Genomic DNA, 25,036 nt, shown 5'->3' on the forward strand with positions numbered 1-25,036 from the left:
GGAAGTGGGAGGGGAGCTGTTGCATTGTAAATTTTGGTCAATAGCATGAGACAAAGTATATTATGTGAACTGCTGTATGAAAAGTGAATTTACGCTGTATATCTTCACCCAAATCAAAATAAAATTAAAAAAAAAAAAAGAATGTTCAAATACATAACAGAGCTAACAAGGAGCAAAGTTATGATAACTTCTTGGCCTCAGCCAATCACCATGAGGGAGCGAATACTTGGTCCTGTGGGTTCAGGACCATAGCCACAGGGGTCATCATGCTCAAGTGGCATAACATACTACACAAAAACATTGCTCTACATCTTACTTTGGTGAGTAGTGACTGGGATTTAAAAGCTTGCAAACAGCCACCTAGATGTAACAATGGGTCTCTCCTCAACCAGAGCAAAGAAGAATGAAGAAAAACAAAGATGCATGGAATCAATTAGTCGAAAGGATTAGCAAACCTTGTGATCCTCAGCCTATATGACCATGAGACCAGAACTAGATGGTGCCCGGCTACCACTGTCAACCACCTGGAAAGGGATCAGTGCAGGAGATCCTGGATAGAGTGGGTGGGAGAACAATGTAGAACAAAACTCAAAATCATAAAAAAAAAAAAGTACCAGGTTTACTTGTCTGATAGAGCCTGGTGAGACCCCTGAGACTATGGCCCCAGTTACCCTTCAGGTCTGGAACTAAACTCACTCCTGCAGCTTCCAGCCAAACAGAAAGGCATATAGGGTGAATATTTACATCAGGCAGACATACTCCTAGGAGCAACATGGGAGAATAGGAGGGCAGTGTTTGCACAGGGAGATAGCTTAGGTAACAGTAATGCATAAGAAGGAAGGACACAGGGAAGAGGTAACTACGTGGAGGAAGTGGGAAGACAGCTATTATAGAAGAGTGGGGAATTGCAGTCAATGTCTTGAAACAAAACGTGTAGGAACTACCGAATGGAATGGAAAATGAATTTGCTCTGTAAACTTTCAGCCAAATTACAATGAAAACTAAAAATTAAAAATCCATAATCTAGACTTTCACCTTAGAAAACTCAAAAAGAGAAAATTAAATCAGAAAAAATAGTGAAAGCTAGAATAAATACAAATGACACTGAAAGAGGAAATCAATAGAGAAAAACCAATGAAACCAAAAACTAGTTCTTTGAAAAGACAAATAAAATTGATAAACTTCTACCCAGAATAGCCAAGATAATAAGAGAGAAGACAAATTAAATATCAGAAACAAGAGGGCCTCACCATGGTCATTAAAAATAAAAGAACTTTATGAACAACTTGGTAACTTATTTATTTGATAACCCAGAGGAAATTAGCCAATTCCTTGAAAGATAAAATCTACTAAAATTCACACAAAGAGAAATAGATAAACTCTGGTGGTGTAGTGCCTAAGGCATTTGACTGCTATCCAGAAGGCTGGTGGTTCAAACCCATCAGCCACTTCTCAGAAGGAAGACTGGGCAATCTACTTCCATAAAGATCCTGCCTTGGAAACCCAAGGAGGGGTCACCATGAGTCGAATCTACTTGATGGCAGCGAGAGAGAAAGAAATAGGACTATGTGTCTGCTTAATAATTAAGAATCTTCCAAAACAGAAAGCACCAGGCCCAGATGGCTTCGCTGGTGAATTCTACTAAATATTTAAGGAAGAAATAGTATCAATTCTGTATAATCTCTTCAAGAAAATAGAAGTAGAGGAAATACTTCCTATACTCATTCTATGAGGCCAGCATTACTTTATCAAAATCAAAGACATTACAAGAAAACAAAACTACAGACCATATTGAATACGCCAAGCACTGTCAGAAGAACATATGCATCTATCTTTTAAGACCACTGGAATGTTCCTTAGAAGCAAGGATGGTGAGATTTTGTCTAAAATACTTTGGACGTGTGATCAGGAGGGATCAGTCCCTGGAAAAAGACATCAAGCTTGGTAAACTAGAGGGACAGTGAAAAAGAGGAAGACCCTCCACAAGATGGATAGACACACTGGCTGCAGCAGTGGGCTCAAGTTCAAGCAACAACAAGTTCAGGACTGGGCAATGTTTCATTCTGTTGTACATGAAGTTGCTATGAGTCAGAACCAATTCAAACAGCACCTAACAGCAACAACAAAAGGGACAGCAAGGAGAGGGAAGGGGAATCACTCTCTAGACAACAGACACTTATTTTTGATCATGAAAAAGTCAGTTATCAAATGTTGGTGAAGTGTGCACAGCTTAACCAAGGTAAATGATGACAATAAGAAATACACATGATTAAGGGACATTATTGATAAATGCTATAATACATACAATTTGGCAATAACAGTAATAATCATCAAAAACATATATATATAGACTATCTAAAGGCATAGGCATATACATGCTTCTGTGTGCTACACATATATTCATATATAATAAAGCATATGGGAGGCACGGTCAAGGATACCTCCCAGATATTATTAAACAGCTTATAGGATTGGTTTATTGGGTTTGAAGGCTCAGGATCATAGTCTCATAGGACATGTCAGTCAATTGGCACAACACAGTCTGTATAGTTTATGTTCTACATTCTAGTTTGGTAAGTAGCATCTGGAGTCTTAAGAGCTCATGAGTGGCCATCTAAGATAAAACTATTGGTCTCTATTCATCTGCACCAAAAAAGAAAAAAGGAAACCACAGACTCAAAGAAGCAGCTAGTCTATAGGACTAATTACATAAATAAACTACAGCCTCATGGACGAACTAGATGATGCCCAGCTACCACTACCAACCATTCTGACTAGGGATACAACAGATGGTCTGAGATAGAATGAGAAAAAATTGCAGAACAAAACTAATTATTGGAAAAAAAAAAAACTGGGCAGACCTATTGTAAATTGAAGAAACTATTCTTGGAGGTCACCTAAATAAGAAAGTGGTTCAAAAATAAACAGTGTCACCATGAGTACTGTGCTTCTTTTGAAGGAAAAAAGAAAATCATCTACAAGAGACCAATCACTCAACATTTACCCTAAAACAAAGATAGGAGGTGGGGTTGGAGATGCCAGAGAAGCTGGATGTATAGAAACAAAACAATCAGACTGGAAATAATAAGAATATTGATACATGTGGAAAACATAACGAATGTCACTGAACAGTATGCACAGAAATTGTTCAATGGGAACCTAATTTGGTATGTAAACTTTCATCAAAAACTCAATAAAATATTTTTTAAAAATTAGTAAGCTATAAAGCCACAAAAAGACATGGAGGAATCTTCAACGTATACTTCTAAGTGAAAGAAGCCTGTCTGAAAAGGCTATAAACAGTATGACTCAACTATGACTTTTTGGAGAAGGGAAAACTAGAGACAGTGTAATGGGTCAGTGGTTGCTAAGGATTGAGGAGGAGGACAGTCATAATTAGATGGAGCACAGTGCATTTTTAGACACTGGAAGTGTTTTGTATAATTCTGCTAGGTAATACTAGATACATGGCATGGATTTGTCAAAACCCAGAGAACTGTGCAACACAAAGTCATTCCTAGATTTCCTTCAACTGAGCTCCACTGTGCATCTTATCTAGAACAAAGACTTGACCACCCAGTAAAAATAATCCCTTCTAGCCACAATGATTCACTTATCACTAAGTGATTTGTTTAGGTGATTTTTTTTTTTCCTTAAGAGTATGGAACACGCTTCTCCAGAAACTAAAAATTTTATATTTAACTAGTAAATAAACTTTCTCCTTCTAATAATTAGGTCCAGATCAGAAAAAAAGATTAAATCACTTCTTTATTTCCTCTAATATTCTAATTCTATGAATTCTTTTCATAATCTAAAAAACTATTTAGATCTATGTTTATTCGTTTACAAATTTAACAATACCAAGTCAGGGAGCTCTGGTGGTGTAGTGCCTAAGGCATATGACTGCTAACCAGAAGATTGGTGGTTCAAACCCACCAACTACTCCTTGGAAGAAAGACTGGGTAATCTACTTATATAGGGATACCGCCTCAGAAACCCAAGGAGCGATCCCTATGAGTTGGGATCAAATCAAGAGCTGTGAGTTTTAGTTTGGTTTTCTGTTCACTTCATGTTGGCTAGCCATTTTATTAAAGACAGAAAAACAGACTGAAAGAACACGGGATTTCATGTTAGTAAACTTCCACAACATCAGACAAGTTAATTCACTTCTGTAATCCTCAGTTTCCATATTTCCAAAATGAGAGTAACAACAACCATCTTCTTATTTTTCTTCATTATGGCTGTTTTAATGACTTAAATAAGATCATACATGTGAAACTCTAGAGGGTCCAGGACTTCATCACATTTCTGGCCTCAGAGGAATGTAAACATCTAAAGGCAAAAAACTTACCTTTCTCATTTTCTTACCCCAAGTCCCCAACATAGTGCATGACTTTCATTTGGTTTCCAATACCTGTTTTCTGAATAAATCACTTCTTTCTTCTATAGCCTCCAGAGCACCAGGCACAGTGGTCTGCCCTTGGTATACAAAACAGCTTGCTGCAAGACTTAATAGCCAATAACCTGTGAATATTTTACCTTATGGATTTGGTAAATGACATCAGGTTGAGTTATACTTAAAATGTCATTGTTGCCTTTCAGGGATCTGGGGTGATCTTTAAATTCTTGACCACGAAAGCATTCTTCATTTAGCTTGTACCGTTGTATCATGGTCCCCATCCCTCCATCCAGCACCATAATCCTCTCCCGCAGTATGGCTTCAATCTCATCCTGCAGGGTCTGTTTCATACCTGCTTTAAACAAAGGGAAATTTGTACTTTTAAAAAACGAATGGTAAAAACAATGTTATGTATACAACTATGAGACCAGAAGAACTAGATGGTGCCTGGCTACCACTGTCATCCACTTGGAAAGGGATCTATGTAGGAGATCCTTGATAGAGAGGGAGAACAATGTGGAACAAAACTCAAAATCATTTGGAGGAAAAAAAGGTGGGGACCAGGTTTGCTGGTCCCATAGAGCCTGGTGGAACCACTGAGACTATGGCCCCTAGCTGCCCTTCAGGTCTGGAATTGAACCCACACCTATGGTTTCCAGCCAAACAAAAGACAGGCATATGAGTTGAACATTTACCTCAGATAGATACACTCCTTGGAGAGAACAATCATGGGAGAAAGAAGGGCTGCTCATGCGCAGGGAGACAGCTCAGGGGGCAGGAGTGCATGGAAGGATGGACACTGGGAAGAGGTAACTATGGGAAGGAAGTTGGAGGGGAGCTGTTGCATTGTGGTAAACTGTGGTCAATGTCATGAGACAAAGTGTATGTGAACTACTGCATGGAAAGTGAATTTGCTCTATAAATTTTTACCCAAATCACAGTTAAAAAAAGAAAAAACTCTCAGAAGACCAAATGTGACTATAGAAATTTATGATATGGCACACTGCCATTCTTCTATTTAACATACACATGTTTGCTATTTTAGAGGCTGCACATGACTTAATTTGAAACAAACTTCACGTGGAATCAAGTAATCTACTAGACTTCACAAAAATTTTAATAAGCCACTCCTGATATAATTTACTAACATAATGTTTGTAGAAAAGTGGGTTTATATTCTTCCAGAAATGTTTTACATGTGTGTAAATATGGGCATATAAATGTGTGTATATGTTGAAATGAAACTAAATAGTATCCAACAATATATGTATTTTACAACCACCTTTTTAATGTATTAATATTACTAGGACATTTTTCCATATCATCATATAGATTCATTTTGATCTGTTAATTCCACCTAGTGCTCCACAGATTTAATCAGCGCTCTACTCATCAACATTTATGTTATTGCCAGTTTTTGTCATTAAAAACAGTTTCTGTGGAAAAAAAAAAAAGATGTATGGAGAGGGAATTTGGAGTGATTTATGATAATTCACAGTAGAGAGCAAAACAGCACATAAAAGATGCACTCATAATGGCAAAATTAGAAAAATGTTAAAAAAAAAAAAAAAGTTCTCATTAAATCACAATAACGCCCAACACAATGAAAGACTGTACACAGCACAAAATCACTAGGTAAGCACCAACCAAAGTTAAAGTTGGCAGTAGTCATTCCTATTGAAGAGATGAAGAAAACGGGCAGAAATGAGCCAAGTGACCCAAGGCAAGGCCAGGCTGCTGCAAATCCTCAGGACTCTCTTCCCTTGTTAGTCTGTGCAGATACTCCCTTAATAGAGAGATTTAACAGAAGTAACTGAAAACCACTGATAACTCCAAACTGCCATTGAAGCTATTAGCTTTGACCTTCTCCTTCACTTGTTACCAGAAGAAATCACAGCCTGCAATATCAAAAAAAAAAAAAAAAAAACCCACTGCCATTGAATGGATTCCAACTCACAGCAACCTACAGACAGAATATAACTGCCCCACAGGGTTTCCAAAGCTATAAACCTTTATGGAAGCAGACTGTCTCATCTTTCTCCCACAGAGCAGCTAGGGGGTTAAAACTGCCAACCATCTGTTTGGTTAGCAGTCCAATGCTTTAACCACTGTGACATCAGAGCTCCTTCATAGTCTGAAAATAGGGTTTTATTCACCTGTGCATCATCTATGAAATAATGACGGGGTAACATCAACTCCTCAACTCTTCCCACGCTCCTTGTCTGCTCCTAATTCCTGGCCATGTAAGGTCTCTACTGCCTTTCTAGTCCTACTTTCTGGTTTCCAAGAACTACTGAAAAATTAAAAACCATGCTGATTGGAGTCACTGAAAATTCATAATGTTGAACTTCTTTAATTCATTTTTTCTTGACTTCCCACAATACTGCCCACATTTGTTGCCTCAACCCTCTGCATTCTTTTAGCTCCAAATTCTCATCCTCTTCACTCTTAGCAGGTGATTTCACCTAATCTTGTAAAAAGAAATCTTCTGTTGAGAGCTCATCAATTCACCACAAGCCCACTGCCATTGAGTCAATTCCAACTCATGGGTTTCTCCAACAGGTTTCTGAGGCAGTAAATCTTTATGGAAACAGATTGCCCTGTCTTCCTTCAGCAGAGTGGCTAGTAGGGTTGAACCACTAACCTTCAGTCAAAAGCCTTAGGTACTATACCACTAATGTTGTTGTTGTTGTTGTTGTTGTTGTTGTTGTTATGTGCCATCAAGTCAGACTCGACTCATAGCGACCCCTCCTTGGGTTGCCAAGACAGTATCACTACGGAAGTAGATTGCCCCATCTTCCTTCCGAGGAGTTGCTGGTGGGTTTGAACCACCAGCCCTCTGGTTAGCAGTCCAGTGCCTTAGGCACTATGATACCACTAAAGCTCCTTCAAATTCACCCACTCCTCAAAATCCTCTTGCAGTTTTGCTCACTCAATTTTCCTTCTCTCTGCACCTAACCACTACCATTAAGTCAATTCCCATGCATAACGACCATGTAAGACAGACTAGAACTGGCCCACAGCATTTCTAAGGTTGTAAATCTCTACTGAAGCAGACTGCCTCATCTTTCTCCCACAGAACAGTTGGTGGCTTCAAACTGCCATCTCTCTGCCAGCTTCTCTGCTGCGATCTCAGTGCAGGGAACTCAAATCAAGGACATACTCTCCACTCCTGTTCCCACACTTTAGGTATCTGTTAGAGCAGCACCCTACTATCTCAGTACCAAATTCTATTTTGGTTCTCTAGTGCTGCTATAAGGAACTCAGAAATAGCTCAAGTGGATGGTCTGAACAGAGATTTATTCTCTTACAGTTGAGGCTAGAAGCCTGAGTTCAAAATGCCAGCTCTAGGGGCTGGGTCAGAGCCCCTCGACCTTGGGCTTCAGCTCTGCCTCTTGCTCTCAGCCCACTGAAGCTAGAGGCATTTCTTAACTCAGGCAGCTGCTGACTTCTGAGGCTGACAACTATTATCTTTGACCTTCTCCTTCACTGCCACTGACCCAAGGTCAACAAGTAAAATGGCACGTCCCAAAATTATTGAGCAACACTAATTCAAGTCCATTAATAGTCCCAAGATCTGCAGAAAACATGGCAGACTGCTGAATGAAGACTAGGCTACATGCAAGGTCCAAGCATGCCAAAAAGCTCAGAGACCTTTCTCAAAGCTGTCTTCTTATACTCTGGAAGCAGACCACATCCCTAAAGCAGCTATTCAGCTGCTCCAGTAGATCCCACCATGGAATAGATTACCAATCTCATCACGGGGCAAAACTGCATTCAGCTACCCAGCCACTCAAAACCAGGCCCAGCCAAGTTGACACACAACTTAACTACCACCGTAGGTAAGTCAGATATCACCACCTTAAAAAACTATCTGAAGAATGACAAGTGAAAACATAAGCCAATAACCTCCTAATATGTGGATTTAAGCAATAAATTACAGTGTCAGGAAAACATCTCCTCTGAAGAAATAATGACCCCAAGTAGGTCTGATTTACATGGGGCTTCCATTCCCACCAGCCACTCCTCAGAAGGAAGATGGGGCAATCTACTTCCATAGTGATACTGCCTCGGAAACCCAAGGAGGGGTCGCTATGAGTCGGGTCCGACTCGACGGCACATAACAACAGTACATGGAAACACATACAGTAATGAAAAGAAATCTTTATCTTCTGCATTATAACTGAATGATCCCACTGGCTTCTTAGCACAGCTGAACCTTTACTACATTTGGAACCATCTTATGAGTTGCCATCGAGGTGATTCATGTGCTCAGACCAAAACCAAAATCCACTGTTGTCAAGGGGATTCTGAATCAAAGCAACCGTCTTAGACAGAGTAGAACCGCTCCACAGGGTTTCCAAGGCTGTAAATCTTTACAGAAGAAGACTGCCTCATCTTTCTCCCAAGCAGCAGCTGATGGGTTCCAACTGATGAACTTCTGGTTAGCAGTCAAGCATTTTAAGCACTGGACCACCAAGGCTCCAGCCCTCACGTACTGTTGTTATTAGGTGTCCTTGAATCAGTTCTGACTCGTAGCAACCCTATGTACCACAGAACAGAATGCTGCCCAAGCCTGCACTATCCTCACAAATACTACATGCTTCAGCCCATCATCACAGCCACTGTGTCAATCCATCTTGTTGAGGGTCTTTCCCTTTTTCACCGACACACTACTTTACCAAGCTTAAGATCCCTTCTGACATGACCAAAGTAGGTGAGAGGAAGTCTGGCCATTCTAAGAAATGTTCCGGGTGTACTTCTGCAAGACAGATTTGTTCATTATTCTGGCAGTCCATGGTATTTTTAGTATTCTTCCTCCAACACCACAATTCAAATGTATCAATTCTTCTTTGATCTTCCTTATTCACTGTTCAGCTTTCATATGCATATGAGGCAAATGAAAGTACCTTGGCTTGGGTTAGGAGCACCTTAGTCTATAAAAGATATCTTTGCTTCTTAGCAGATCTGCCCAGTGCAATATGTCCTCTGACTTACTGACTGCTGTTCCCATATGTATTGATTGCTGGATCCAAATAAAATGAAATCCCTGACACCTTCAAACTTTTCTCCACTTATACTGATATTACTTATTGGTCCAATTGTGACAATTTTTGTTTTCTTTTTGCTTAAGTGTAATCCATACTGAAGATTGTAATCTTTGATCTTCATCATCAGTAAGTGCTTTACTTTCGGCAAGCAAGGTTGTGTCATCTGCATATCTTGGATTTTTAATGAATGTTTCTCCAATCCTGATGCCATGTTCTTCTTCATACAGCCCAGCTTCTCAGATTATTTCCTCAACATACAGATCGAATAAGCATAGTGAAAGCACACAACCCTGACGGATGCCGTTCCTGGTTTTAAATCATGGAGTATCCCCTTCTTTTGTTTGAATGACTGCCTCATGGTCTATGTACAGGTTCTTCATGACCACAATTAAGGGTTCTGGAATTCCCATTCTTCACAATGTTATCTATAATTTGTTATGATCCACACGGTTAAATGCCTTTGCACAGTCAATAAACACAGGAAAACATCTTTCTGGTATTGTCTGCTTTCACCCAAGATCCTCTGACATCAGCAATGATATCACTCATTCCATGCTCTCTTCTTCATATTGTCAGAAGGGACAATTCACTAGAGAAGGATGTCATGCATGGTAAGGTGGAAAGCTGACGAAAGAGGGGAAGGCCCTAAACGAGATGGATCAACACAGTGGCAGTGGCAATGGGCTCAAATATAGTAAGGATCATGGAGTTGGCGCAGGACCAGGCAGTGTTCCCTTCTGCTGTGCATACAGTCACTATGAGTCAGAGACAACTCGATGGCACCTAACAATAACAACAATGCCCTCTTCTGAATCCGGCTTGAATTCATGGCAATTCCCTGTCCACATACTGCTACACCATTTTTTAATCATCTTTAGCAAAATTTTACTTACTTGTGATATTAATTACACTATTCATTAATTTCCTCATTCTACTGGATCATCTTTCCTTGGAATGGGCACAAATATGGATCTCTTCCAGTTGGCTGGTGAGGTAGCTGTCTTCCAAATTTCTTGGCAAAAACAAGTTAGCACCTCCAGAGCTGCATCCATTTGTTGAGACATCTCAGTGGGTATTCCATCAATTCCAGGAGCCTTGTTTTTCACCAATTCCTTCACTGCCGCTTGGACTTCTTCCATCTATACCATCGGTTTTGATCATACGCTACCTCCTGAAATGACTGAAGGTCATTCTTTTCGGTACAGTGACTCTGTGTATCCCTCCATACTCTTTTGATGCTTCCTGCATCATTCAATATTTTACCCATAGAATCCTCCACTGTTACAACTCGAGGCTTGAATTTTTTCTTCAGTTCTTTCAGCTTGAGAATTGCCAGGCATGTTCTTCCCTATTGGTTTCTAATTCCAGGTCTTTGTATAATTGACTATAATACTTTACTTTGTCTTCTCAAGTCACCCTTCGAAATCTTCTGTTCGGCTCATCATTTCTTCCTTTCATTTTAGCTGCTCTCGGTTCAAATGCAAGTTTCAGAGTCTCTTCTTACATCCACTTTGATCTTTTTTCCTTTCCTGTCTTTTCAATGACTTTTTGCTTTCATGTATGATGTTCTTGATGTCATCCCACAACTCATATGGTCTTCAGTCACTGGTTTCAATGCATCAAATCTGGCCTTCAGATAGTCTCTAAATTCAGGTGGGATATAATCAAGGTCTTATTTTGGCTCTCATAGACTTGTTTTAATTTTCTTCAGCTTCCTCTTGAATTTGCATATAAGCAACTGATGATGGTCTGTTACACAGTCAGCTCCTGGCCATGTTCTTCTGACTGATGATACTGAGCTTCTCCATCACCACTTTCCACAGATGTAGTCAATTTCAGTCTTGTGTATTCCATCTGGCAAGGTCCACATCTATAGTCACCATTTAAGTAGTTGAAAAAAAGGTATTTGCAGATCCTGAATAGAGTGGGAGAACAATGTGGAACAAAACTGAAAATTATAAAAAGGCCAGGTTTACTGGCCTGATAAAGCCTGGTGAAACCCCCAAGTCTATGGCCCCTAGTTACCCTTCAGGTCTGGAATTGAATTCATTCCCCTGGCTTCCAGCCAAATAATAGACAAGCATATAGGGTAAACACTTATATCAGGTAAATACACTTCTTAGAATGATCAATCACAGGAGAACAGAAGGGCAGTATTTGCACAGGGAGACAGCTCAGGGGGCAAGAATACATAGGAAAGGACACAAGGAAGAGGTAACTACAGGGAGGAAGTGGGAAAAGAGCTCTAACATTGTGGGAAATTGAAGTCAATGTCATGAAACAAAATGTGTATAAAATGATGTATGGAAAATGAATTTGCTCTGTAAACTTTCACCCAAATCACAATAAAAATTTTAAAAAGGAAGAAAGGTATTTGCAATGAATATGTCATTGGTCTTGCAAAATTCTATCATGCTCTCTCTGGCGTCATTTCTTTTACCAAGGCCATATTTTCCAACCACTGATGCTTCTTCTGTTTCCAACTTCTGCATTCCAATCTCCAGTAACTATCAATACATCTTGATGGCATGTTTGGTCGATTTCAGACTATAGACATTGGTAAAAATCTTAAATTTTTTCATCTTTGGTGTTAGTGGTTGGAGTGTAAATCTGAATAACAGTTGTATTAATTGGTCTTCCTTACAGGCATATGACTCACAATATTGTACTTCAGGATAGATCTTGAAATGTTCTGTTTGACGACAATGCAAAGTCCTCTTCAATTTATCACTCCTAACACAGAAGTCCATGATTATCGGACTCAAAATGGTCAATACCAGTCCATTTCAGTTCACTAATGCCTAGGATATCGATCTTTACCCATTCCATTTTATTTCTGACAACTTCCAATTTTCCTAGATTCATACTTTGTACCAGGACTCTAAAGCCCTAAAAATCTTCTGCCAAGATACTACTCACGTTTATTTTTGAATATCTTAACTTCTGTTGTTGTTGTCGTCATGTGCTGTAGAGTCGGACCTGACTCATAGTGACCCCTCCTTGGGTTTCCTAGGCGGTATCACTACGGAAGTAGATTGCCCAGCTTTCCTTCCAAAGAGTGGCAGGTGGGTTTGAACTGCCAGCCTTCTGATTAGCAGTCAAGTGCCTTAGGCACTACGCTACCAGAGCTCCTATCTTAACTTCTAGTTTGTACCAATTTACAATAATCCATAGACACTCTTTTTACAATAATCCATAGACACTCTTTGCTTGTGCATCATTCTATTTTTGAAATACATTATTTCCTCTTTGACTTTAATAAGCCAAAAAATGATTAATGATATATTACTTATCAATTCACTGATTCATTTATTCATTCTCTCAATAATCTTTGCCAATTACTCATCAACTCAGTTCCAGATAATATGTAAAGTATTAAACAATAATGAAACTAAACAGTCTTTAGAAGCTGTAGTTAGTATCATCTCACAAGAAATATTTGCTGGCCTACTAGTGTCCTTCCTGAATGGGAGACAACTATGATCTCAAGTCATGGACATTTAGCCGTAAGGCCCAACCTTGAGATTCAAGAACTCCCAATTCTTCATTAAAAAGCTCCATTTAAACTGTGGACACCAATAAGTTACTAAGAGTTTTTAGGAAGTCAAAAGGTGACTCTAATCCCAACACACAGGGTACCCACATACAGAGAAACAGGAGTAAATCTGCAATCTTTTATAGGTCCAAGGGCATGGTTCAGAATACTTCACCCTAGACTTACTTAAAATTGACTTGGTGCTCCACTGTGGGAGTGAGGGAACTGGGCTAGATCCAAACATTTAAGAGGTTTCCTCTCACTTTCTATAAAAAGATCACTTACTATTCAAAGCTTCTAAATCTTCAGAGACATTCTGCTGCTATAACAAAACCTAAATTCAAAGAAAAATTAAATGGGAAGGATGATGCAAGATATCATGAGTTAAGAAATGGTCAATTAACTTACGATACTCCTATAACAAAAATAAGTCTTATGTGATAAAAAGTTTTTCATAGTTCCACTGGTTTCAAGAAAAATTATCCCAATTCTATTTATCAGAATCCTAAAAACAACAGGGTTACCAGCTAACCTCTGGTAACTTTTCTCAGAGTTGCTTAATAAATTTAGTGTTCATCCTTTTCCTAGAACGTTCACACCACTGTGGAACATTCTCATTTTCAGACATAGGGCAGTTACTGTTCTGTTCCATTACTGGTTCTGTCTTTGCTAAATTCCCTACCTGATAGGTTTTTCTGTGTATTTGCCCATAAATTATTATCAGGTATGGCACTGGAAACAAAAAGCTCATTATAAAGCTGCATGAAATTATATTTGCTTCTTGTGCTCAAAAAACAAAACCAAACTCAATGCCAACAAGTCGATCCCAACTCACAGTGTTTCCGAGGCAGTATCTCTACAGAAGTAGTTTACCCAATCTTCCTTCTTAAGAGTGGCTGGTGGGTTTGAACCGCCAGCCTTCTAGTTAGCAGTGCCTCAGCCACTATGCCACCAGAGCTCCCAGTTCTTGTGCTACACTAGGATTTTCCTCCAGGATGATTCCATAGCTGCCAACACTGGAATCACTTTATATAAGTACTACTCTGCATCCCAAATAACTCAGTGTTTTGCAAAACTAGAGCCTGTTCATCAGCTATTTTAACAAATGCCTCAATGAGTCTAAACACACTGGAGATTGCAGAACTGCTGCTTTAACAACTTATGTGGAAAACTTCAATGTAAGTTGACATAGTTCTCTGGATTTATCTGTTTTTCAGTCCTTGAAATTTATTTGCCTGAGCACCATATGGGCTCAATAAATATTTATTGAACAGTAACGTTAAATCATGCAAAAATTCCACAGGATCCAGTCATGAACAACTTAAAACCATGTTTAACTGCAAAACAAGCTCTGGTGGCGTAGTGCCTAAAGCATTTGACTGCTAACCAGAAAGCTGGAGATTCAAACCCACCAGCAACTCATCAGAAGGAAGGTGGGGCAATCTACTTCCATAGTGATACTGCCTCAGAAACCCAGAGGGGTCAGTCACTAAGAGTCTGATCCGACTCGATAGCTGTGAGTTTGTTTTTTTTTTTTTTTTTTTTTTTTTTGGTATGATGTTACGTGTTTCGGAAGTAAAGGGGAGAAGGGTGGTCTGTTTGCCTGGAGAAGTGTTAACACGGAAGGAGTAGTGCAAAACCCCGGGACCTCAGGGCTCCTCCATAAGGCGCCGCTGCCCTCAGGACACCTGAACGAGTGTCTCCTAACCTTCGGCAGAGTCTAACCAAGGATTACAAGACCGCTAACGAATCAATGGATATGCAACCTCTGAACCGTGGTACTGGGGTCGCAACATTACCAGCTTGCTGGTGCTCCTGCAGTGCAGGGGACATTTCACGGAGTTTCCTCCTAAGGTGGGGGAGCGGCAAGGAAGACGCGACTTCCACAGGTGACAGCCAAGAGCGAGGCTGACCAACGCCAGAAAAGCCTGCAAAGAGGAGTTGGGTCTTCACGATGGCTCCCAAAGGCCCAGGGGTCCGAGGGACATGGAGGGAGCTCCACAGCCCGAAAGCCCGCCCGCCCTAACCCTTACCGACACTAGGACGCCGCGTTGCAATCTACTGCCAGGCCGGAGCGCTCCACGCTGGGTCACAGACGCGCGCTCGGCAACAACAGCTAACCGCGCACGTGCTCCCGGCCACTGGTTTGTAATGGCTGTCCGCCGGTAGAAAGACGCGTGCCGGCAGAGCCGAAGTCGCGGGGAAGGCCCAGAAGTAGACCCGAAGAGTATGACGACGTCCTTCCCGTAGCGCCCGATCCCGGTCGTCACTCTCTGGTAGTTTCCGCCAGTTTAGAATGCAGCTTGATTCTGAGCTCAACCTCGCAACGGATTGGGAGGGCCCGCCCTTGCTTGCCTGTCATTGGTCCATCAGAGTTTGTCATAGCTTTATTGGTTGTCTATCTCAACCAATCACCAGAGGACTAGCCCCAGGATTCTCTGGGAGTCGTAGTCCAGAGTCCCAAGCCCCCGCCCAGGCTTTGCGCGTCTGTGAGAGGGTATCCGGAAGTGGGGCCGGTATCTAGAAGTAAGTTAAAATTTCAGTGAGCTGTTTGTAATGGCTTGAGCAAAGTGTGTGCTGTCAAGAGACAGGAACTTAAGAGACCTCGTCAAAAGAGCGGACTACTTCCGTTTTGCTGTTTACTGGCGCTGGGAAGATAAATATCTCCATTTATCGTCATTTACACTTTACGCTGTAGTGTAGTGCCTAAGGCACTTGACTGCTAACCAGAAGGCTGGTGGTTCAAACCCACCAGCCACTCCTCGGAAGGAAGGTTGGGCAATCTACTTCCCTAGTGATAATGCCTCGGAGGGGTCGTTATGAGTCGGGTGGACTCGATGGCGCATAACAACAACTCTAGAAACAGAAAATTATGAAGTGACAGTATTACTATTTTATAGGGTTGCAAATGAGATCATACGAACGCCATTTGAAAACTCTGAAGTACATGAATGAATGTTAATTGTCACTTATTGGTAGAAACGTTATTTGCGCATCTTCTATGTAGCAATCACACCTCCAATGCAAAGATAGACAAGCTACAACACACCCTGGCTCCTCTCCGAGGAGGAATTCTCAACCTAGTTAGACGACAGATTGACAAGGATAAAAGAATCACAATACAGTGTGCAGAACTGTGGACGCTCAGCCAGGAGCATCCAAATCTAAAGATTTGGAGGAATGCTTGAAAAATAAATAAATAAAAAGACTTATAAGTTGGGTCTTGAAAAAAATTAAGTGTGGCCCAGATAAAGCCATTCACTCTGGAGAAACTCGGTGGATAAAACATAGCATTTTAGAAAATTTGGAAATAAAGGACAACTGTGTAAGGCTGAGCATGACTTGAAAAAAAGAAAAAAAATCCCATTGCAGTTGAGTTGTTTCTGACTTTTAGGGACAGAGTAGACATGTCTCCACAGGGTTTACAAGGCTATAAATCTAAGCATGGTAGGTGAGAAGAAGAGCACATGAGTGTCAAATTAAAAATAATAATAATAATACAGTTTTATAAGTTAAAAGGTGAGGGGCAGTTAAGGGAAGGCTCTACAAATTTGCCTACCATCCTCATACTGTTTGTGTTTTTCCTTAAATTTTAAAAATATTTAAAAAATTATAGTCATTATGTGTATGCCATTCTTACCAAAGATGGCCATACTTGAAAGAGGAAGAGGGGGAAGTGATTGAGGTGAGAATGGAACAAAGAGCTAGGGAGGGATGCCATATCTCTGAATAGCTGAAGACCTTGTTAAGATTCTAAGAGATGGTGTTAAATTATCATCTATCCCACAAAGATCATTCATGTGTTTCTTGCAAAATGATCTTTCAGGCACTTGATTATGTGCCATCCCCCTCCTTCATTCTCACAGCAGAAATTCCAGGAATTTGTGTGTCTGTCTCTGTTTTTGCAAGTCAGTTTACTTTCTCAGGTAACACTGGACAAATCCAGTATTTTCTTGAAGTAATAAAAGGGTAACAAAACTAAAGGAATAGTGCCTAAGGGGAAGTATATTCCTAGGACTAAAATCTCAAGCAATTTAAAGAAAAGTTCCAAGGACACTTAGACCAGGAGATAGGGTGGGATCAGGAGACAAAGCTTCCAGTATGCCTGTATCCCTGTAGAAGAGATAATCCTGTTTTATTTTGAAGACCTCCACATCCCTCCCTGCTTCTTTAAACTCACCCAACACAAACCCATTGTTTAAGTTTTGGATCTCAAACAATCCTTTGGTTATAATTGGGCTTCTTTCTTAGCAGATTTGTCTTCATGAAAGTGAACCTAAATATCCAACTCACATACGATGGTGAATTTGTATCCCAATTTATATTGTTCTGCAGTCTTAGCTATGTCTGTCATAACCATTAAGCCACTCTTTGTGTCCTGCTAATCAGGGTCCTCCACCACTCATTTGTCAGTTTGCCATACATCGGTGACTTGTGTGTTGCTATGATGCTGGAAACTACACCACTTGTATTTCAAATACCAGTGGGGTCACTCGCCATGGACAGGTTTCAGTAAAGCTTCCAGATTAGGAAGGAGGACTTGGTGATCTACTTCTGAAATAAATTGGCCAGTGAAAACCTTATGAATAGCAGTGGAACACTGTCTGACACAGTGCCAGAAAATGAACCTCTCAGGTTGGAAACCACTCAAAATCCAACTGGGGAAAAGCTGCCTCCTCAAAGCAGAGTTGACCTACATGAGGTGGATGGAGTAAAGGTTCCAGGACCTTCATTTTCCAAAGGGGCATATCTCAAACTGAGCAGAAACAGCTGCAAACATCCATTAATAAAATTGGACGTCCTCATAAAAAAAATGTATAACGATTTATATTAGGAATTAATGAATTAACATGAACTAGTATTGGCCATTTTGAATCAGACAAAACAAAATATATGCTGAGAGGCTTCTGGTGAGATGGTGGAGTAGGAAGACAAGCTAAACTGACCCTCTTCAACAAAGAAAAGACAAACCAATTGACACAGATACAGAAGATAATTCTGGAACCCTGAGCTTTGAAAAAAAGGATGCAGAAGTGGATTAAATACCAACTACTAGAAGAATCTGAATGAAAACAGTGAATAAAGAGACAAATGGAGCTGCAAATTGTCAGCTATCCTGACAGTATTGACAGCTTGAATATCTCCAAGTGGTGGTTGTTGTTGTTGTTGTTATGTGTTGTTATGTGCCATCGAGTCAGACCCGACTCATAGTGACCCCTCCTTGGGTTTCCAAGGCAGTATTACTATGGGAATAGGTTTCCCCATCTTCCTTCCAAGGAGTGGCTGGTGGTTTGAACCACCAGCCTTCTGGTTAGCAGTCAAGTGCCTTAGTCACTATGCTACCAAAGCTCCCAAGTGGTGTTAGAACCTGAGAATTAACCTAAACATTGGCCTAGCTCCCCAAGGGCTGCATGGATGACAGTGCTGGTGCCTGATAACTAAACAGGGAAACAGCAATGAAGAAGACAAACTGAGTTGTGGACTTTCAGCGATCTAGAGGGCACAGCCATTTTGAATGGTTATAAGCAGAAGCCATTTTGGATATTTAAAATGACAGCATTCCCACTCAGATTCTAGGGACCTAAGAATAGGCTCTGCTTGCCAAGGACAACAAAGACATATGAAAGGCTGACAATTAGAAAGATGAGAGGGAGCGAGTGCATAAGTGCTGCCAAATAGTGAATAGAGGAACACAGTACCCAGTGAACAGATAAAATCCAAAGAAAATTAAAATCTTGGGTGAATTACTCTAATATACAATCACCAATTAAACATAAACACAAAAATGACACAGTGTCTTGGAAACAACAGACTATCACAGTACATAAAAAGAAGCAAGATAAAGCAGTAGAAACAATGAACCAGGAGGCAGAGCCAGAACACATCCCTGAGGAAGAAGCAGCAGTGGAAATCCCTGATAAAGAATTCAAAAGAATTACATTTAAATACCTTTAATGGATTGAAAGGCAGATCAAGAAAACACTGACAAAATTGAGGAAAACACAGAGAAAACCCTAGAACAATTTCAGAAGACAATACAACAAAATGACAAAATAAATGAAAAATTAGAAATGTTACAAAATCTACAGATAGAAAGTTGTTGTTGTTGTTGTTATGTGCCGTCGAGTCGGACCCAACTCATAGCGACCCCTCCTTGGGTTTCTGAGGCAGTATCACTATGGAAGTAGATTGCCCCATCTTTCTTCTGAGGAGTGGCTGGTGGGTTTGAACCGCCAGCCTTCTGGTTAGCAGTCAAGTGTCTTAGCCACTATGCTAAAGTAGAAAATACTAAATTTTCAGAAATAGTTAACACATTAAACAGGCAAAGGAGTAGAATTGAATCAATAGAAGATAGAATTAGATTGAAAACTCAATACTCAATACTTCTTTGGAAAGGGGTCAAAACAAAATGAAGAAAGCCTAAGGTTCATGTGAGATACCATCAAAAAGAATAGCCTACATGTAATCAGAATTTCAGAACTGGAAGAGCCAAATAAAACCACAGAGAAAAATGTCAAAGATTTGTTGGAAGAGAGTTTCCCTGATGTGATGAAAGATGAGAATATATCCATTCAAGGAGTCCAGTGAACCCCAAACAAGATAGACCCCGAAAGAAAATCACCAACACATACCATCGTCAAACTCAACAAAACCAGATACAAAAAATCCTGAAAGCACAGGAAAAATGAAGAGTTACCTACAAAGGGCAACCAATAAGGCTAAGCTCTGATTTCATGGCAGAACCCATGCAGGTGAGAAGGCAATGTGATGGTATATATAAAACCCTGAGAGAAAAGAAATTTCAAACCAAGAATTTTATACCCAACAAAATTGTCCCTCAGATATAATGGTGAAATTAGGACATTTCCACATAAGCAGAAGTTAAGGGAATTAGTAAAAACCAGAAGAATCTTAGAGGAGATGATAAAGGGAGTCCTTTGCACAGACAACCAACAACAGCAAACAACAACTGACCTTTAACATATATGATGACATAACCCAGGAACCAACCCAGTTATGGAAGTATCCACAGTAAATATGCCTACAAGATTGTTAACAGGGAACCAGAGACATCAATTTGCAAATGAGGACAACTACAAACAAAAAGAGGGAAAATGTTGTGTAGTTATAGAACTTCTAAATGGTAAAGAAGTCAGGAGAGTTCCAAGATAGAATGGACTGTTCTAAACTAGAAAAGAAAATTATAAATCACAGGATAACCACAAAGAAAAATGATAAATCTTCACATCAAATAAAAAAGAGAACAAGAACACGTATTTAGCAAATACTAAAACAATAGCAATGAAAGAGATGATAACACAATTCATAAACAAAACAAGCTCAGCACAGAAAATCATATGGAACAAAGAAATTTGCAACACTATGAAAAAACACATAACAAAATTAGAGCAACAAATTCATACTTGTTAATAATTACACTGAATGTCAATATCCATTGACACCACTCATGAGAAAGAGAGTCACAGACTGGATGAGAAAATGTAACCCATCAATATGCTGCCTACTAGAGACACACCTTAGAGACAAAGACAAAAACGGACTAAAAAGAAAAGGGTATAAAAAGATCTATCAAGTAAATGGCAACCATGAAAAGAGCAGGAGTAGAAATACTAATCTCTGATCAAATTGACTTTAAGACAAAAACCACCATAAGAGACAAGGAAGGACATTATATAATGATTAAAGGATCGATTGAACAAGAGGACATAACCATAATAAATATCTATGCACCCAGTGAAAAACCACCAAAACATATAAATCAGACTTTAATAGAATTGAAAAGACAAATAGATGAATGACTCCACGTCACAATATGAGAGTTTTTAAATGCATTTTATTAAAATATAATTTATGTACAGTGAAATACACAAAACTAAAGAGACATGGGTCAATGCTTTTTTTTTTTTTTATTTGTGTTTCCTCCCCTTCCCTCCCACCTGGCAACCAACAAAGAAAGTTTCCCTCCATATATAAACCTTTCCTTGACCCTCCACAACAATTAACTAATACTATATTTGTCCTTCTGTGGTTGACTTATTTCACTCATCATAACGTCCTCCAAATTCATCCATATTATGCAGGGTTTTGCAGACTCTACATTATTCTTTAGTGCTGCATAGCAGAATTCCATTGTGTGTATGTACCATAGTTTGGTCATCAACCCTTCCATTGATGGGCACGTAGGCTGGTTCCATCTTTTTGTTATTGTAAATAGTGCTTCAGTGAGCATGAGTGTGCATGTGTCTGTTCTTGTCCTGGCTCTCACCTCTCTAGGATATATACCTAGTAATGGATTGCTAGGTCAAATGGGATCTCCAATTCCAGATTTCTAAGGAATCACTATACTGCTTTCCACAGTGGTTGTATCACTAAACAGTCCCAACAGCAGAGTATGAGAGTCCCAATCTCTCCACATCCTTGCCAACATTTGTTATTTTCTGTCTTGTTGAACCTTGCCATCAGCGCTGGGGTGAGATGGTATCTCATTGTTGTTTTTATTTGCATCTCTCTGATTGGCCAATGATTGTGAGCATCTCTTCATGTATTAGCTGGCCACCTGAATAAACTCCGTGGTGAATTGTCTATTCATGTCTTCTGCCCAATTTTCAATTGAATTGTTAATTCCTTTGCTGTTGAGGCATTGGAGTTTTCTATAAATCTTAGAGATAAGTCCCTTACCAGATATGTAATTATTGGCAAATATGAATTTGTTGCTGTCATTTTTGTTATGTACTTTTTTGTGGTGTCGATTTCTTTGTTCCATATAATTTTCTATGTTGAGCTCATTTTATGCATCATGTTATCACTTCCTTCACTGCTATTGTTTTAGTATTTGCTAAATATTTGTGCTGGTTCTCTTTTTTACTTTGATGTGAAAGTTTATCACTTTTCTTTGAGGTTACCCTGTGATTTATAGTTTTCTTCCCAAGATTAGAACAATCCATTCTATCTTGTAGTTGTCTTGACTTCCCTACCTTCTAGAAGTTCTGTAATGACACAGTTTTTCCGCTCTTTTTAGTTTGTAGTTGTCCTCATTTGTCAATTGGATGTCTCTGGTTCCCTGTTTACAATCTTTTAGACTTATTTACTTTGGATACATCCATAGCTTGGTTGGTTTCTGGGTTATATTATCATGTGTGTTAATGGTCAGTTCTTGTTTGCTGTTGTTGGAACTCTGTCCAAAGGGCTCCCTTTAGCATCTCTTGTAAGGTTGATCTGGTTTTAACAAATTCCATTAATTTCTGCATATCTGGAAATGTCCTAATTTCACCATCATATTTGAGGGACAGTTTTGCTGGGTTCATAATTCTTGGTTGGAAATTTTTCTTTCAGGGTTTTATATATACCATCCCATTGTCTTGCCTGCATGGTTTCTGCCAAGAAATATGACCTTAGTCTTATTGGTTGCCCTTGTATGTAACTTTTCGTTTTTCCTGTGCTTCATTCAGGATTCTTTTTTTGTCTTTGGTTTTGGTGAGTTTGATGATGGTATATGTTGGTGATGTTCTTTTGGGGTCTATCCTGTTTGAGGTTCATTGGACTTCCTGAATGGATATATTCTCATCTTTCATCATACCAGGAAAATTCTCTTCCAACAAATCTTTGAAAATTTTCTCTGTGTTTTATTTGTCTCTTCCTGTTCTGGAATTCTGATTACACATAGGTTATTCCTTTTTATGGTATTCCACAAGAACCTTAGGCTTTCTACATCTGTTTTGATCTTTTTCTGATTATTTCCTTTCCAAAGAAGTATTGAGGTATTTGCCTTTAATCTCACTAATTCTGTCTTCCATTGGTTCAATTCTACTCCTTTCCCCATTCAATGTATTACCTATCTCTGAAAATTTAGTATTAGTCTTCTGGATTTCTGTGTGTTGATTTTGTATCATTTCTAATTTTTCATTTATGTTGTCATTTTGTTTTTGTATTGTCTTTCTAAATTGTTGTAGGGTTTTCTCTGTTTTTTCCTTGGTCTGCCTCTCAATTCATTGAAGATACCAAAATGTAATTCTTTTGAATTCCTTATCAGGGAGTTCCAATGCTGCATCTTCCTCAGGGATGTGTTTTGGGTCTGTATCCTGATCATCTTGCTACTTTGACTATAATGCTCTTCTTTGACTGTGATGTTGTCTCTGAGGCATTGTGATGTTTTTGTGTTTATATTTAATTGGTGATTTTATGTTAGAGTGACTTGCCCATGATTTTTGTTTTCTTTATTTTGTTTGTATGTTATCTGCATAAGTAGGGTACTGTACTGTGCTCCTCTATTCACTAGTTGGCAGCACTTGTACACTCACCACCTGTCTCCTTTCCTGTTGTCAGCCTCTCATATGTCTCTGCCTACCTTGGCAAACAGAGCTTATTCTTAGGTCCCTGGACTCTGAATGAGAATGCTATCAGTTTAAAATCCAAAATGGCTGCCATTTGTAAAGATTCAAAATGGCTGCACCCTCAGTCACTTTAAATATCCAAAATGGCTGCCACTTGTAACAATCAAAATGGCTGCACCCTCCAGACAGCTGAAAGTCCACAGCTCAGATTGTCTCCCTCCTTGTTGTTTCCCCTTCTAGTCTTAGGCCACCAGCAGTCATCCCTGCAGCCCTTGGTGACCAGGGCTGACCTTTAGGTCAAATCTCAGGTCCCAACACCACTGGGAAATATTCAGGCTATTGGTCCCGTCAGAGTAGCTGACAGTCCACAGCTCTGACTGTCTCTGTACTCACTGTCTTCATTCAGGTTTTTCCACTACTTGGTGCCTAATCCACTTCTGTATAGTTCCTTTCAAAGCTCAGGGATCCAGGATTATCTTCTGTATCTCTGTCAATTGGTTTTTCTTTTCTTTGTTGAAGAGGGTCTGTGTCACTTGTCTGCCTAGTCCTCCATCTTACCAGAAGTCCCCATAGTAGGAGATTTTAATACTCCACTTTTTATCAAACAACAACTGGAAAGAAACTCAACAAATACATGGAAGAACCAAACAATACAATCCACCAACTTGACCTTATAGACATCTACAGAGCACTTTGACCAACAACAGCACTGTATACATTTGTTTCCAGTGCACGTGGAACATTCTGCAGGATAGACTATACAAAGCAAGCCTCAATGAAGTTAAAAACAGTGAAATACTACAAAGCATCTTCTCAGATCACAATACTATAAAATTAGAAATCAATAGGAAGATTAATGGGAAAAGAGCAAACACATGAAAACTGAATAATACCCTCCTTGAAAATGTTGTTGTTGTGTGCCGTCGAGTCAAACCCGACTCATAGCGACCCCTCCTTGGGTTTCCGAGGCAGTATCACTACTGAAGTAGGATTGCCCAATCTTCCTTCTGAGGAAATAGAAGAATAGAAAATAGAAATAACAAATGAATTTTAAAAATTCTTTGAATTTTGGTACACAGCAAAAACAGAGATCAGAGGACAATTAATAGCAGTAAATGTACACATCAAAAAAGAAGAAAGAGCCAAGATCAAAACCTTGACCCAACATCTTCAACAATTAGGGAAGGAGCAGCAACATAAATAAATAAATAAAAGTCTACAGACACCAGAAGAAAAGAAATGATAAAGAGTCAAGCAGAAATAAATGAAATGGAAAATAGAAAGACAATAGAACAAATCAACAAGACTAGAAGTTGGTTTTTTTAAAAGATTCATAAAATTGACAAATGACTGGAAAATCTAATAAAGTAAAAGAGGAAGAGACTACAAATAACATGAATAAGAATGGTATTGTGCAACGTCACAACAGAACCAACAGAAATTAAAAGAATATCAGGATACCATGAAGAACTGAAGACGCTCTGGTGGCATAGTGCCTAAGACATTTGACTGCTAACCAGAAGGCTGGCAGTTCAAACCCTCCAGCTACTCCTCAGAAGGAAGATTGGGCAATATACTTCTGTAGAGATACGGCATCAGAAACCCTTGGAGGGTTCGCTATGAGTAGGAACTGACTCAATGGCAGTCAGTTTTTTTTTTTTTTTTTTTGATTGCATGTTTTATACAAAAGGAGCAAAAA

The 25,036-nt window shown here is 39.5% G+C and overlaps 1 protein-coding gene across 1 annotated transcript in view; it reads right to left on the bottom strand.

Annotated features, from left to right (window-relative positions):
* Window positions 1–4,749, bottom strand: part of MTR (5-methyltetrahydrofolate-homocysteine methyltransferase) — a 251,989-nt gene extending 247,240 nt beyond the window's left edge. Inside the window, exon 1 of the mRNA XM_007956235.1 lies at window positions 4,540–4,749. Within this exon, the coding sequence (XP_007954426.1) occupies window positions 4,540–4,749 (210 nt within the window). The remainder of the gene's footprint in view (window positions 1–4,539) is intronic.
* Window positions 4,750–25,036: the final 20,287 nt, after the last annotated feature.

This window comes from Orycteropus afer, unplaced genomic scaffold (genome assembly GCF_000298275.1).
Source record: "Orycteropus afer afer isolate SDZICR_OR568_19922 unplaced genomic scaffold, OryAfe1.0 scaffold00585, whole genome shotgun sequence".
Classification (NCBI taxonomy): domain Eukaryota; kingdom Metazoa; phylum Chordata; class Mammalia; order Tubulidentata; family Orycteropodidae; genus Orycteropus; species Orycteropus afer.